At 53.7% G+C, this 16,240-nt stretch overlaps 1 protein-coding gene across 4 annotated transcripts; it reads left to right on the top strand.

Moving 5' to 3' along the window:
- The first annotated feature begins 1,340 nt into the window (after nt 1-1,340).
- Nucleotides 1,341-12,044, top strand: LOC101932619 (junctional adhesion molecule-like). 4 transcript variants are annotated; one of them, XM_008165570.4, is made up of 8 exons: nt 1,341-1,515; nt 4,346-4,400; nt 6,290-6,453; nt 7,264-7,489; nt 8,025-8,163; nt 9,010-9,070; nt 10,612-10,707; nt 11,093-12,044. In XM_008165570.4, exons 2-8 carry the CDS (start codon nt 4,352-4,354, stop codon nt 11,324-11,326), a joined length of 969 nt encoding a protein of 322 aa, XP_008163792.2. In that variant the 5' UTR covers nt 1,341-1,515; nt 4,346-4,351; the 3' UTR covers nt 11,327-12,044. The 4 variants fall into 4 exon arrangements, with proteins under 4 accessions (XP_008163792.2, XP_065425242.1, XP_065425241.1 ...); XM_065569170.1 differs by having other exon boundaries at nt 4,346-6,453; XM_065569169.1 differs by having other exon boundaries at nt 1,341-6,453.
- Nucleotides 12,045-16,240: the final 4,196 nt, after the last annotated feature.

Here is a 16,240-nt window from a genome sequence, read left to right as displayed (position 1 = left end):
CATCTCTCTTTTTGAAATGTATAGAAAATAATCTGTGAATGGTGGAGGAACAAGCAAATGGCTTTATGTTAATTCTACAGCTAAGTACTGGTGATGGACCTCCTTCAAAGTCATGCTAATTACCTTTTGAACTCCAACTTGTCAAAAGACATGAAATTGTACAAAAGATCATTGGGTCCTGATTCTGTCATCACAGATCTGCTTAGGCTTCATCAGGGGAAGTTTGAGGCACAAGATTGAGGTCCCAATTATGCTGGTATGCCCTGAATATGATTTTGGACATTGGACCTATGAACTATTTCTGAAAGAACTCTTTGCAACTACAAAGCTCACCATCTCTGCTATGAATCTGAACCTCAATAAATTGAACTCATGTCTGTATGCGTATTGAACTTTTAACAGACTCTCTCTTGTTTTTTAATAAAGTTTAGTTTAATAAGAATGGGCTGTAGCGTGTATTTGGGTAAGATCTGGAATATTCATTAACCTGGGAGTTAATGTGTCAGATCCTTTGGGATTGGTAGAACCCTTTTTTTTATATGAGGAAATAAGTTTTACAGAAATTTTCACCATACTTGACGTGTGCACCTGGATGGGGGCCTGAGGGAACTGTGGTGTTTGAACTTCTGAGTAACCAGTAAGGTAATAAAGAAGCTGTTTTGTGCTGGTTGGTAAATCTAAGTATTGGAATATCCACCAGTTTTATGAGGATTATCTGCCCCATTCTTTGCAGTTCACCCTAATTGAGTGACCATAGTTGGCTCCCCACTAGGACCCCGATTACAGTGCTGTTGAAATTGGGAGTCAGGGTGGGGAAGGTAATTGTCAACAGAGCAGATAACTGTGTATGCCAAGTATCCTGCCTTTCCAGTCAGAATCTAAACAGTAAAGCGAGTGGCATGACATCAAACACATGACTTCATAAAAGTTAGCATTTAAATAGCGGCTTCTTGGCACAAAGACATAAGCTGGGCTATACTATTCATACAGCGACCGTCTGCGTTGGGGTTCTGAGCCTCATCCCTCCTTGAGCTGGTTATTTTATAACTTATTTTGTCCCAGGAGCTCAGGCTAAGAGTAAGGGGAGGCCAGGGAGCTGAATTTTGAGGATCTGTGGCCCCATTAAGAGGATATGTTTAGTAAATTTGATTGGAGCGGTCTGCTGTGATTAAAAGTTTGGATTTCAGGCACGTTCTAAGTAGTGATTAGCAGGTTTTCCTCTGGTAATGTGAGTGCTGTGTGTATCTACAAGTATCTGTCTACAATCCTCTTCCCCTTTGTTCACCAAAACCCTGTCTGCCTTCTGATTGTTAGCACCTTCCCCTTTTAACTTTAAAGCGACCATCTCCCTGCAAATGGAACAAATAGATCTGAAACAGACTACGTTATAAATCCCGCACGTGCAACCTCAAGCATCTGATTCGCTTAGGCCATCATAGAAGCTCTGTAGGTCTCTGAATTAGTCAGCGGAGGACACTTTGCGTGAGAAGCTGGAGGTCTGCTACAAACTCTCTGGTGAGTGTCTGAATAATTTGTATTCATTTTCTTTCTGAGAGCAGAGGTCGGGAATGTTTAAATGCTCTGAGCTCAGCTACCTAGCAGCTGAAAGCTCCCAGTGCTCAATAGCAGGAGAACAGAAGGGCACTGTTGGTTCCAAATCCATTGAGTTAAGGTTCTTGCGAGGGACAATTATACCATGGAAGGATTGTGATATCTTAGTGTCATAATGTACTTGACAGAACCCCAATGAGCTAACTCCATTGTCAGTTGCAACACACAGCACCTGCTGCCAGATTTGCTGTGCGGAAATACTTAAACTGAGTCAGTGATGGGATTCTGAGTAATAAGGTAATAAATACATGGAGGATTTGGTGATGCTAAGAGTCAGATTCTCCAATGAGCTCAGTGATTGGGGGCCTGTTAGGTGCTGAGATGTTTTGAAACTCTGTCCATAAGTGTCACGATAGGAACTGCTGGATAGTGAGCACTTCTGGAAACTTGTCCCCTATTTAAGTGCTTAACTGGAGAGGTTGTTATGACAATCTAGCCCCACATGAGAATTAGGAGGAGCGTGACCAACCTGCACTGGGAATGCTGCAGCCAGGGATTTTGGAGCTGTGTGCATGAAGTTTTGCTTTGTTTATCATACGTATGTACAACACATGCTCCAAGCAAGCCCTGAGTGCAGGCTAGACCTCTCAGGCAGAACTGTAATAGGCAGATTCTAAATACTTAATTCTTTTTACAAACATTTCTTTACTGAGAAGCACAAGCAAGGAGAATTACAGAGGTCCTTGCTACTGCTAGCTGGACTTTGATTCTACAAACACACAGAGGACAATGGAAGGCAGGGTCCATTTATACCATTGTATTTAGCCAAGCACTTGAGCAGCTTGGAAAGTCTTCATTTCTCAATCTCAAAAGCAATTTTGCATCATTGGCAGCTGGTGATGGCTCTGGGTTCCATTCCGGGAGCTGCAGGGGCTTTATCAGTTTTCACGGAGCTGTGCAACTACAGTTGCATGAGGAAAAGAAATCTGCAGCGATGTCTGTCTGTGAGAAGAGGTGAAATCCTTTGTAGTGAGGATCCGCAGACTGGGTGTGGAATTTTCCTCTCCCGATTGGTTTTGTACTATCCCAGCATTTTATCATTTCAGACCATTCCATAGCACATGCATACAGCCAACACACTCTCTCTTACATCCCCAGGTGTGTACCATCCATGTTCACTGGTTACTGTTGTTTGGGTGTTCAGCTCTGCAGAGCACAAAGGAGACAGTCTCTGCCTCACAGAGCTTGCCATCCTTGCCATCTAAATACCTCGGACTGGTCACTCGTTGCTTCCTACTGCACCAGTGCTGAAAGCAGTGATTTTTATTCTCTGAGAGCGGTCAGGAATAAACACGACTTTACTTTAAATCTACTACACGAGGCAGGTTTACTCTAGCTCCTTTTCATTAGCATCCCTGTTTCTTGGGGATTGATAAACCCCATCTCAAAATCATATTGAAATTTGTTTTAGGGGCACTGGCTTGTCCAGGGCCGCAGGAATGAGAGACAGAAAGGGAGAAGATTTTCAAAATAAAAAACAGGCTGATTTAGTGGTGACAGTTTTTAGAGTAACAAAATTCTCACACAAGAGACTGTGCATGTGTTGTATGTGTCTAGTTTGCTATTCTTACTGTTGAATCCAAAGCTGGCAATAGCGACACTCGTGTGTATTTCACAGACTGGAGGATTTTTTCCCAAGAACTTCTTGTTCTTAAAGAGTTCATCAGATGCTGAGCAAAAGCGCAGCTCTGAGTGTACCTGCATTCATTCAGCTTTTCTCTTCGCTTGGAACACAGTGTCACACTGAATGCTTCTTCCACTGATTTGTGCCTGTAAACACAGAGCTAATTCTGTCTGATGCAGAAATGCAGCTGGAACAAACTTTCAGTCATTATTACAATTTTTTATTCATTTAGTAAAAAATGGGACATTTCAGGGGTCCCAAAAGAAGTTCTCCTTATAGAGGTTTACACTGTTTGAAATCAGCCCTTGTTGCTAGTGACTAAAGGTGTTACTGTGTGATCTGACCGCATTGAGGGGGGCTCAGACTTTTCCGGAGCACTCTTTAACAGGGAGATTATGCTGATATTAACAATCCAGACGCCTTAATCTTCAGACAAACACTTACTTCCTATTACCTCCCTCAGCATCTGTGAACGAACCCAACCTAACCACCTCCTATTTCTACAGAAACCTTAGGCCTCAAACCAAGCTCAAAGTTCATTACACAAAAGGAAATTTTAAAACCAGAGCATGAGCTCTCGTCAACTTCCCCTTCACATAGCTCAGAGTTGTCTCAAACCAGAAACGTATCTGACAGCTGCCTCTTGGTTTTCAAAGAGTGTTGTAATGGCTGGGACTTGGTGGATTCATTAAACTACTCCCTCAGCCTCAGGGATTTATAGGTCAATCCATCTCAGTGAAAGCAAAGGAAGTGTCAGTCCAGCAACCTAGTTCATCTCCGAATCACCTTCTTGTGGGCGATAGGCTGGGATGTGGCTGTGATACAATTACTAGACAGAGTGATGGAGGGAACTGCTCCCGAAGGTGGGAGCTCTACTCTCTGGGGTTTCACTGGGGTGGTTTCTAGCCCTGCCTGTCACCTAAAGGGAGTTTGTACCAACGCAATAGCGCAGTCACCAGAAAGTCCCCTGCCACCTGGCACCTGCTTTGCCATGGTTCAGGTGTGCGTCTTGTTAAAGCTTGGGCCAAGGCTGTGCCTAAGGTGCTGTGCATCCCCTGGAGAGAGCAGGGGCCCATGCAGCTGGTGTTAACTTGTCTCTCCCCTTTTTAGAGTGAAATGAGAATGGTACTTGCCCTGACGCTCATGCGGATACTGATGTCACTGGGTAAGCGGAGATCCTGCTTTTGCCCCCCTCGCCTGCACCCCTGGAAACACTGCCTGCTTTCCCCTCCCTTTGCTTAGAGATCCCCATGACAGCGAATTTCAGAGCCCAGGCCATCCACTGTGAGGGAGCTCATGGGTCTGGGAGCCTGGAACTCTTCTAGGCCTGCTACTGAGTCAGTGTGGCCTGGGGCAAGTCATGTACCCCTCCTGTGCCTCGGGTCTCCAGCTTGCGCTTTGTGCCAGCGTAGGCCGGGACATGCTGACGCGGCTCCATTCGTTTCCTCTGCCAGGGTTCTCCAGCAGCCTTCTGAGCAATAGCTGTGTCACTGCTTGTGCAAACAAGCCGAGGACACAGCCAGCTGGGTCTGAGAGCTTCAGGGCCGGGGGTGGGGAAGCAAACAGGGAAGCGCTGTGAGAACGGACATTCACACACAAAATGCAGCCGATGCCCTGGTGCTATGCCAGGCTCAGGGTGCTGGAATGATCCTCGTCACAAGGATGCAAGGCCAGTCCAGTGGTCAGAGCACTAGTTTAAGACCTAGGGACCTGGGTTCAAATCCCTGCTCTGCCACAGACTTCCTATGGGACCTTGGGCCAGTCACTTAGTCTCTGTGTCAGTTTCCCTCTGCACAATGGAGATAATAGCCCTGCCCTGCCTCCCTGGGGGGCTGGGAGGGGAACTGCGTTAGAGTGTGAGTGCTCAGATACTCTGTGATAGGCAGTGGTACACGAAAGCCATTCATGAGGAACCAGAGCCCTCTGCTTCAAAAGAGCAACATGGCTGGGGCTCGTGCGAGGAGTGATTTCCTACTGCCTGTTCCATGCAGACGTGCCTCCGCCGACAGGAAGTGAGGCTGGGATTCCCCTGCTGGGAGAACCGGCCCTGTGGGGCTGCACTGCCCGGCTTAGCTGGAATGTCTGGACTGGCAGCGCTAAGACTGCCGCCGTGGAGCAGAGCGAAGTGGCCTCGTCCTGTCCCAGCTGGCGCAAGCCCAGTATGAATCCTGGGGTGCAGTTTTTGACACCCCTCCACCCCTAAGACTTGGTAAAAGGGATCTTCCCAGGGCGAGGTGCCAGGGCAGCAGTGCTGGGGGCTCGCGGCAATGAGCCTGTCCTGAGGAATGGCTGGGCCAGAAGCATTTAGTTTGTGTCTTGGCTGCACCACGGGCCCTTGCCATGGAGGGTACGAGGCGTGAATCGGAAGCATGGCCCTAGGGGAGGCCATGCCCATTAGGGGGGCAATAGCAGACCTAGCACTTCATCCTCAGCTCTGCCCACTTCCCAGAGGCCAGGTTAGCAGCAGGCCATCATGGCATCACCCTGGCTTCAGGCTGTGGAGGGACAAGGCCCCAGTCTGGGCGTAACAAGCTGTGACGTGTGCAAAGCAGTGGGCCTGCACGTGACGTTGCTTCCAGTCCTTTGAAATGCCCCTCACCTCCACCGACCCGGTCCGAGGGCTCCCGCTCTGGTGCTGCTGGGAGGGCAGAGAAGGAAAGCCCGCTCTGCTGGCTCTGATGTCCCGGTCGGGAGGCTCTATGACTCTACCAGCAGCCTGGGGAGACTTGGCCCCAGGGCTGGCTCTGGCAGTGGAACAGCTGCATGGACCCTCCCTCTGGCGGGAAGGAACTGCCCTGGCTCCCCAGGTCTTGGTGACGTTTTGTGAAGGAGCTGGTTTAGGAGTGCAGCATTTTGTGCAGTCAGAGGGTGGGGAAGGGCCCTGCCTGTGGGAAGGGAGCAGGGTCTGCCAGGCTGGATGCGGGGAGGGGGTTGGTCTCTGGGTTGGAAGGGATGTCTCGAGGATGAGCAGGCCCAGGCAGCACTGCTGTTCTCTGCACTGTGCTGGATTCTTCAGTTCTGGGCTCATCCCTCTTCCTTCCTTGGTGCCTGCAGAGAACGGTGGCGTGTTGGCTGGCCGGGTCATCACTTGCCCCAAGCTGAAGGCTCGCCTAGGGGACTCTGTCCTGCTGGAATGTTTCTTCCAAAGCCTGGTGCCAGGGGACTGGAATGTGACCAAAGTGGACTGGATACATATGCCGGAAAACAGTACTCAGGTGGTGAGTCCAATCGCCGGGAAAGGCCCAGGGGAGCACCCCAGGTCCAGGGCAAATGGGACGCCTGGGGGCCGAGATAGCGTTCATCCCATCCAGCTTAGAGAGAGCAGCAATTTCTAAGGGAGCTGGAAATCCAACTCAGCCCAGGGGGGAGAGGCTGTTCCCAGCCGACGGCTGTGCCGAGGTCGCTGCGGGAGAGAGGCTGTTCCCAGCCGACGGCTGTGCCGAGGTCGCTGCGGGAGAGAGGCTGTTCCCAGCCGACGGCTGTGCCGAGGTCGCTGCGGGAGAGAGGCTGTTCCCGGCCGACGGCTGCGCCGAGGTCGCTGGGCGGGAGAGAGGCTGTTCACGGCCGAGGTCGCTGGGCGGGAGAGAGGCTGTTCACGGCCGACGGCTGCGCCGAGGTCGCTGGGCAGGAGAGAGGCTGTTCCCGGCCGACGGCTGCGCCGAGGTCGCTGGGCGGGAGAGAGGCTGTTCCCGGCCGACGGCTGCGCCGAGGTCGCTGGGTGAGGCGATTTTGATGCACCTCAGCCCAGTTCCTAGGTGCTCAAGTTACAGAATCCACCATATCAACTGGGACTGACTGACCCCTTGTTGGGCCTTTCAGCAGAGAGCCAGTGGGACCTAGGCTGTGATACCGCTCACCCCGGAAGAGCGTCCCGCCAGGGCAGGATGAGGCGTATGGGTGGGGGTGCCAGGCGGAGCAGCAGACGGGGAGGATATTCAGAGGAACTAAGTTCACACTTGGGAGTGTCTTGGCATCCAATCACATGTCACCCTTATCTTGGTCACATGACGAGCCATATCCCCTTGCAGGAGGAGATGGTCTTCTACTACTACAGTAACCACAGCGTTCCTGTGGGACGCTTCCGGCCCCGAGTGCAGTGGCTGGGGGATGTGGCCCGCAAGAACGGCTCTGTGAGGCTGCAGGATGTACAGGCGGACGACAGTGGGACGTACACCTGCGAGATCCGGGTGTTTGGGCGGAGCAGCGTCTTCAAAAACTACACGGTGCTGCATGTGGCCTCTGCTGGACGGAGAGGTATGCGCCCCCCATTGCTATCGGTCAATTTCACAGCAGCCTCACCGGTTCACCCCTTTGCTTGGGGCAGCCTCCCCTTCCCCAAGCCAAGTGCCTCCCTGCCCTTCCGTCTCTAGTGCCAGCTACTGTCTGGCCTGGCCCAGGATGGGTCTGTGTTGGGAGGGCCCCATGGGTCATGCTGTCTGCAGCCCTATGCAGTCACAGTGATGTGCAAGCAGGAGTGTGGTGCTGGCTCACCAGGGCCGGTTTGCCACCAAGTGTGAGAACTGGGGCAGAAATCCCCGGGTTTGTGCAGCCGCCCGGCTCCGTGCTATGCTCCCTGGGAACGGATCTCTGCCCCAGTCCTGTGGGAACTCACCAATCTGTTACAAAGGGGAGGAGACAGCCACCTCCCCTGGATGCCTTTGGGGGTGATGTGCCCCTCCCAGTATTGGGCATCCGTCAGCATGGGCTGGGCAGAGACTGACTCCTGGTGGCTAGTGTGCTGGGGCAGAGACATCGCTAACCCTGCAGCATGTGTCTCTCTCCCCCCAAGGGTCCGGATTTGCCGGGGCCCAGTACTCTGAGAGCTCCGGTAGCAGTGGCTGGGGGGCCATCCTGGGCTATGTCTGTGCGACCACCTTCCTGGCCCTCTTGTTGGGATTGGGGCTGAAGAAGTTTCTCCAGAAGCAGAGGTAACAGGTCCTGGCTCCCACGGCTGCAGGGCGGGTGTGGCATCATCCTGCCTGGTGGTTATCTCCTGCCACAGGCCAGGATGGGAGAGGGGGTTGCTGGTGGGATGCGGGTGAATTTCAGCACCTGGGGAATCCTGGCCTGTGACAGCTTGGGGTGACCACACACACTATCCTCTGCTGCCCCCTGGTGGCTCAGTTGTGTCTGATGGGCTTGCCCTGCCCTCTCCTCTCTCACCAGTGCAGGGCTGCTCCCGGGGTTCCACACCGTGCTCCTTCGGTCCCTGCCGAACCCGCCTCTTCTAGGAGCACTGGCAGGGAGGGTAGGGGGTGTCCTCTTCTTGACATGCCTGATCCCACATTGCCCTGGTTCCACAGACAGATCTCCTGTCTGATAGGGATGGGAGGCAGAGTGCTGGGGTCCCAAATAGCCTGGCCCATGTGCCCCTGCGTGGCCCAGGCGGATGGGGGGAGCTGCACCTGGCTGTAGCAATTGCAGATGGGGCTGGAGCACTTCTGTGCACCACAGGCTGCAGCGAGGCCAAGGTGTGTGGGGTAGATGCAAGGCCAGTCACTCAGAGTGAGAGTCCCTCCACACCTGAGCATGGGCAGAAGCCCAGACTCACCGGTATGGAATGGCTGAGCAGTGGACTTGGCCTTTCCTTGCTCCTTTCTGTCGCCAAGGGTTCCTGACCAATGGGAAGGCCAGAGTGTCAGGGGAAATGCAGACAGAGCCAGGCACTAGCTCTGGAATTAACACCCTCAGCTATGGAGGGGATGGGTGGAGATGGCGGCTCCTGGGGGAGCCCGCACAGCTCTTCACCTGCATGCAATTGACATTCCTTCCAGACCTATGGAGAGCGGGCCCCTGTCGAGGAGTCGGGACGACGGCAGCCGGGATAAAGGAGAGGTGAGAGCTCAGTCTCTGCTTGCCAAGCTGAGTGGGGCTAATGCTGCCGGACCCTGTCACAGGGAAACGCCAGAATCTGGAGGGTAGTTCCTGAAATAAAAGGAGGATTCGGGACAGCCGAGCTGCTATCCAGCCTGCCCCAGGCACTGAATGCGCCTGTTCACACACGCCTACGGCAGTAAGGAAAGCCTGGCCTTTGTTTTGCTGTATAATTGGCGTGAGTTAGGAGGTGATTGGAATTAACCCCAGATAATTCCATCCTGCCCTGACTCCTAATTAGGAGAGAATGTCCATGGAGCAAAGTGAGCTAATGGGCTCCTGCTGCTCCCTGAATGCCCAGGCAGAGGCGAGAGCTTTATTTTCAAAGCAGAAGGTTTGGGGCCGGGGACAAGGTCTGTCCCAGCCGCTTTGTTGCTGTTGCAGCCCAGGACTGGTGTAGGATTTATCGTGGTGTCGGAGGGACGTGGGAGAAGAGCTGCTACGTTGTAGAACAGACGACTGTGTGCGATATAACTAGTGGAAGGGCAGTGCAGGGAGTGTAAGCTAGTGGTTAGGCTGGGGCAATGGGAACCAGGACTCTGGGATTCTAGTTCCACTTTAGCCCCCTTGGCAAGTCATGTCACTTCTGTGCCTCAGTTTCCCTGTCTTCAAAATGGGGAACATGATCCTGCCTTAACATGCATGAGGCTTCATTAATGAATGTCTGTGAAGTGCTTTGATGTCCTCAGATGACAAACACCAGAGAAGGGTAAAGTGTTGTTTTGGCCTTAAAGATACAGAGGCCCTGAACACCCACAGATGAATAGACTTCAGTGGGAGGTGAGGACTTTTCATTCCCAGGGTTTGTGGGGGTCCCATTAGGAATAAACCGGCCCTTTACTTTGTCTAACATTGTATCTATTTGTTCAGCTTTCATCAGAGGATGCAAGGTTTTTTTGACGCTAGGTACTATGAAGGCAAGGAGTTTAGTATGAATCCTAGCCAGCACAAGGGTCGCCTCTGCAGTGACACTAGCTAGGATAAGCTGATCAATGTGCTCAATCCTCATGCTTCAGAGCATGAGCTGCTCACTGGGGTCAGGAAGGTGTTTCCCCCCAGAGGAGAGGACTGCCCCATTGGATGTGTATTGAGGGCTTTACACAGCTCCCTCTGCAGCATCTGGTGTTGGTGGTTGTCACAAGTTAGTGGGCATCAGTCTGCCAGGCTGGGGACTCCGCTGGCCAGCATGCACTTTATTTACTGTAATGCAGGTTACCCTGGTGGCTGCTTTGATACAGCTGTTGGCAAGTGACCCCTTCACCCCTTGCCCAGCATGTCTGAGTGGGTGGGGAGGGGAGCAGGCCGAGGAGTTTGGAGCAGAGCTGGGCCCTCCGGTGAGCTATTCAGCGTTTGTCTATCATCCTGCCCACCAGATGCTGGGAACTCTCAAAACAGAGGCTGCCTGGTTCTGCTCTGGAGAGCTCACCAGCTGAAATGAGCCTCTGGAACGGGCATGTCACAGGCCACGCAGGGCCTGAGTCTCTTTCTGATCTTCCTGGCAGGAAGGCATTTACTCCCTCATACTCTGTGCTGAGATGCTCCAGGCTGGGCAGGAGGCAGAGCTGGGGAGCAGAACGGACACGACCTACATTACCATGGTGAGCTTTGTGTCAGGAGGTCCAAGCAGCTGGGGCAGGAGAGGAGACCAGGGTCTCCTCAAAACACAGGGCCTGCCATGCACTGGCATGACCCCACTGATATCAACTCCAGGGCACAGTGTGGGCAGTTTGCCTCCAGGCCAGCTGTGGGGTTCTAGCCCATTTGGAGATGATGGGGGATTGGGGATGTAATATCATGGGTGACTTCTGGATGCAAACTCTCTAGAACTCTCTGTCTAAGGCAGGATCTGCTCTCTCTGCAAGGCAACGCAAAGCGGGACCTGACCGACGTAGTTGGGTTGATCCACCTTTTTAGTATGGCTCAGGCCTAACACAGCCCTCTGGCTCTGACAGCGCTAATGGCTTTGCACTTTGTCCCCTGCAGCGCCCCTCTGCTGCTTTCCATGGGGCGGGCACTGCACTGCTGGAGAACAGCGTGTACGTCCAGCTGCAGAGGAAGAAGATCCCAGTGGAATGGCTGGATGAGGGGAGACTGTGCAATGAAGGAGCCCAAGAAAGCAAGAAAACCTGTGAAAAGTCCAACTGCCCAGAGGAGGAATTCCCTTGTGCCCTGGATGGGGGGAAAGCACCTCTGAGCCCAGCCTGGCACGACAGCTAGGGACATTGACCTCCCCCAGGGACAAACTCTACTCACTCCGTCAGCGTGCCACAGGGCTGCCTCTCAGTCTGTACAGGGCATGGGCCGTATCACTCTCGCTGTCCGGGTTATAATCTATTTGTGCTGTGACAGCACCTGCCAGCCCCAGCCAGGACCGGGCCCCACTGTGCCCAGCGCTGTGTAGACTTGCTGCTCATTGAGGACATTTTCGAAAGGGTCACTTCACGCTCTGATGGGGCTGCTGCTGCTGCTTTCACGTCTGCGCCATGCGCCCAGCATGGCCTGGCCTGCGACAGGGCAGTGGGAGGGCACTCCTTGCTAACTGGGGCGGGCCAGGAGTGGGGCACAGGAGGGCGATGAAGGTAAATGGACTTTGCTCTGGTTTCACCCTCATTCTGCAGGCGGGCAGTGCCCTGTGGCAGAGCTTCCATGCTCCGGCTGGGATATTGGCCGGTGCCGTCAAAACCCAGCGAGAGAACTCCAGGGAGAGTCCCACCTCCAGACAGGGAGGAGGGGGTGATCAGGTGTTGGGTGCCCTGCAGCTGCCTGGGCTGGCCTGCTGCATGGGCACCGAGCGGGCTCCAGGCTGCCAGCCTGGCACCTTCTGCCAGAGCCACATGGGAAACAAGCAACCCGACGTCCTGGGGAAATAGTTCAGTTGAACTGTAGCAAACCCAGTGCTCTGTGTGTGTAAATAGATGTGCAGCACCACCCCCTACATGTGTTTGTGTCTTCATTTATACACTTGCAATAACTAGGAATATTCCAGATCCGTAACGCCAGGGGCGGGGGCTTTTACTCTGGTCTACCTGGACAAAATCTGCATCTGAGGTTCCAAGTTGCTAGCAAACAACGGGACTGGTTCAGCCCCTTATTTCTGAGCGGGTCGGCTCCCTCCCCTGCCCTGGTCTCTTCCCTTGCGCCGGGGTTAGAACCCTTCTCCCAGAGCACAGCCTCTGCTGGGGCCAGCTCTCCCTCCAGGCTCTATATATAGATGTTTGACACCTCCACGTGCAGTGATCTGAGATGGGCTCGCTCCATTCCTGGAAAGGATGGGGGACCACTCTCTACTCTTAGCCTGAGCGCTGGCACATGGGCCAATGCAGCAAAAGTTGCTATATGCTGCAGTCGTTTGTTTCACATTGCCACCCCACTCGTTTTTTGTTGGTGAGGCAGAAGAACCAGAGTGAGTGGTTTAAAAAATATGCCAACAAATTTGTATTGAAGTTGAAACAAATATAAAGCTGTAGGTAATGACTAAGGGCCTGTTATGTCAGAGCTAACAGTGCCCCAGACAGGAATGCCTGGGGCTATTCATTGTAGCTGGGAGACTTCATGCTACACAATCAATAGATCTGCTTAGTGATTTAGTATATAATAATCCTGTACTTTAATGAATAATCTGATACTTCAGGTGCCTTCTCTCTAGCAGGGTCACGAGGCACTTTACAAACTAGAGGCAGTGCTCAGCCCTGCACCGTGTGTGTGTGTACACACACGCTTCCCTGTTCGTGTCCCACAGTTTTGCTAACCTGACTCCAGGGCGAGTCTCATGCTATTTGGGGTTTGTCTTGAAGCCCGGCTCTGGGAGTCCTGTCACTGTATGAGAATCTCAGCTTTCGTTTAACAAGCGAGAGCTTCTAGCCCTCATGGTTGCAAAGAAAAGCTTGAAAATGTGACCCAAGTGCAACCTAAAGGCTTAGACACTTGAAGGCATAGAAACCAAAACCCAATCCCAAATCTTACAACTTTTAAGCCAATCTCATGATTTTGGGGGCCCAATTTGTGATTTTTGACTGCCTGGGCGTGGCATGGCTGGCCGACGTTGCCAGCGTGTCAGTTCATGGCAGTTTCCCTGCCTGCCGAGCTGAGCAATGGACTGTTGCCGGCATAAGGGCAAGGAAGGAGGTGCTGAGCACAGCTGGGAGTCTGATCCTGCACGAGTGCTGCTGTCCGCCGAGTCCTGCCTGGCAGGAGGGAACGGAGCTGAGCACCTCGTTAGCCTGACGAGGAGCCTGCTCCTCAGACACGGGTGCTCCCTGTCCTCTTTATTACCTGAGCTCCTGTGAGCAAAGGACTGACCATGCAAGTGGTTTGACCTCTCCCCTGCTCAGTGAAGGTGGCCTCTGCTCACATGGCCTTAACCTGTTCCCTTTTCAACACAGCATGGTTCAGGAGGCGGCTTTGATTTCTGTGTAGTAGGGAACACATGGATGGACTCACCCTCCCACATCCTGGGGACCAGTACCCCTGTGCTCCCTACTGCACACGGCTCAACGCCACCACGCGAACTATGCTGTGTGGGAAAGGGGAACAGGTTAATGTTGTCCTCAGAGCAAAGGCCACGTGCTTGCATCTCACAGGCTGGTTTTCATGTCACAGCTGGGACATGGTGTCTGTAGGGATTCCCATGCCCTGGCTTCTCCCAGCATATGCATTCCATGGATGATGTACGAACTCTCCCCAGCTTCAACCGACTAAAGCCCTTTCCCGTGCTGCTGTAGGCTAGAGCCCCTGTCACTTCAGAGGCCCAGGAGGGGAGGAGCCAGGGGATACACAAGTGCTACACTGCCGGGGGGCTGCCCAGCAAGCCTCACTCATCCACCGGGTGCCTGGGATTCACCAAGCTGGGCCCGCATGTTAGGGAATGTGTTCCGTGGGAGTGTTCCCTCCACTCCCCGGCTGGTGAGCCAACGTGCAGGGCGTTACTTGTGGGTCCTGCAGCATCAGTTCCCTCCCTGTCCGTACTCATTTACCCCTGGGCGTTAGATTAGATCCCATTCCCCCATCCCACCCATCAGTGAATTCAGTGCTGGTGAAAAACCGAGGGGCTGGCAGGGTGGGCTAGTCCCAGGTATGGTGGGGGTGGGTGCTGGGTGAATGTCCCTATGCTGCTCCCTACCGAGGGAGTGAATGTCCCAGTGGAGCAGCCAGGCCCTGGAGAGCCCATCAGCCTGTTTGAGGTTGAGGTGCAGAGTCAGTCCGGGACACGCCCATGGCATGAATCATGGAGTAGCTGGGAACACCTGGTAGCCATTCGGGTCGGATGCTCGCCCTCTCCTGAGCCCTCACTGCCTGCCCCCTCTGCACCGACTGGGAAGAAGAGCAGTGAGTGTCATGCTGTCTGGGATAGGGGAAGTGAGCGCGCACCCTTTGCTGCAGCCAAAGCTGTTCTCAGAGGCCACACGGAGCTGTGATTTACCTCTGTCTGGGCTGAGCCTGGTCTTGGCACCGCCTGGCATCTGCTGCACGCGGCGAGCCAGAGCGGGCTGTGCTCTGCAGGAGAGAAAGGCCAGAGGTGGGCAAGCTCCATCCATGTGGCTGGAGGAGAATTCTGCCCCCAGAGCCTAGGAGAGGGACTCGTTGCTGCATGGCCTGTCAGTGGGGCAGCCCCGGACAGGTGTGGCTGATGCTCCCCGGGGTGGGTGATGAACGGAGTTCAGATGTGGGCTTGGGCCACAGGAAACGTGACGCAGGTGGCATGCACCTAACTGATCCGTTAGAGCAAGAGCCCTGCACAGGCGAGGCCCAGGGCTGTAATAGCCAGGGGGCTGCTAGCCAGCACTGGGGCATGGACAGAGCAGCGTGTGGCGAGCTTGCATGCTGATGGCAGCGTCGTTTCTCTGGCCTGGCTGCGTTTTCCCCAATGCTCTGCAGAACAAGGCTCAGAGTCCCTGGCTGGGTGGGAGCTGAGTTCCCACGTGTGTTTCAGTCTCCACTAGGCCGTGAGAGATTTTCCTGGCATGTCTTCATGCCAGTGGGTGGCGATCGCAGCGCTCATGTTCCTCTCCAGCCCTTAGCAAAGGGAACTGCATTCACCCCAGAACTTTCTTCCAGGAAAGCTGCCCCTGCCTCTGCTAGGGTGACCAGATGTCCTGATTTTATAGGGACAGTCCCAATATTTGAGGCTCTTTCTTATATAGAAGCCTATTACCCCCCACTCCCATCCCGATTTTTCACACTTGCTGTCTGGTCACCCTAGCCTCTGCCCACCCAGTAAGAGCCCATACCACGGCTCTGCGCTGGAGATGCTGCATTGCCTTGGCTGGCCGCTAGGGCCCTGTGTCTGGTGGTTTATTAGCTCCTGGGACATCAGTGCTCAGGTTGTTAGCAGCTGGGTGTGGAGATGTAAAGGAAGGTGGGTGGCGGTTTGCAGCCTAGGGCCTGGATGTCACAGCCTCATAATGGGGAAGGGGAACTGCTGGCTCAGCAAAGAGCCCGTTTCCGTCTCCTTTTGTGGGGAAAACAAGGGAAACCCTGTCAGAGCCCAGGGCAGCGTTTGCCCTACCAGGGGTCTTCTCCTCACCCCACTGCCAAGCAGCTGTTATTCCAGAGCTCCGGCGTTCCCCTGGAAAGCGTGATGGGCAGTCAGCCCCTTGCCCATCTCCTGCCTCCAACTCAACACACCTGCACAAGGTCTAGGAGGAAGTAACTCTCTGCTCTAGGGAAGCCAGGCAGGGCTTGGGAAGCTGTGAGATAACACCCAAGGTGACGGAGTCCGCACAACGCAAGGCATGGTGGGCAGGCCTGCTGGGGGTTAAACTGAGCCAGACCACAGGCTGCATCGCTCAGGTATGTGCTTAGCTAACGTGGTAGTCACCAGAGCATGCCGGGAGTCTCTGTAGGAGAAATAAACCCTGCAGATTACTTAGGCCAGAAGGTGAAGAGAGACTAACAGTTTGCAGTAATACAGCCCTTCCTGCCCTCATCACAGGCACTAACTGGCTCAGGAGGAAACCCACTCTGCTCTTTGATAAGGTGGCAATTTTAAACAGGATCAGGCACCAGAACCACCTCCCAGAGTGCAGAGCAGGAGAGACGCTGAGAGCATGTTCCTTTGCTTCCGAGGAAATTTTGATACCCTCCCATGTCCTTTGATGGAATCCACCAACCATAAAATTTACTGCTTTTTTT

Source organism: Chrysemys picta, chromosome 16 (assembly GCF_011386835.1).
Source record: "Chrysemys picta bellii isolate R12L10 chromosome 16, ASM1138683v2, whole genome shotgun sequence".
In the NCBI taxonomy this organism is placed as follows: Eukaryota; Metazoa; Chordata; order Testudines; family Emydidae; genus Chrysemys; species Chrysemys picta.
The sequence above is the reverse complement of the archived record's forward strand: the minus strand, read 5'-3'. Positions and strand labels throughout refer to the sequence as shown.

Excerpts from the sequence above, each read along its gene's own strand:
- LOC101932619 (XM_065569170.1), top strand. The coding sequence starts at position 5,824 with ATGCCCCTCACCTCCACCGACCCGGTCCGAGGGCTCCCGCTCTGGTGC. Across the intron at positions 6,454-7,263 it reads CGGAAAACAGTACTCAGGTG|GAGGAGATGGTCTTCTACTA; the intron begins GTGAGTCCAATC and ends ATCCCCTTGCAG. Across the intron at positions 10,708-11,092 it reads ACACGACCTACATTACCATG|CGCCCCTCTGCTGCTTTCCA; the intron begins GTGAGCTTTGTG and ends TGTCCCCTGCAG.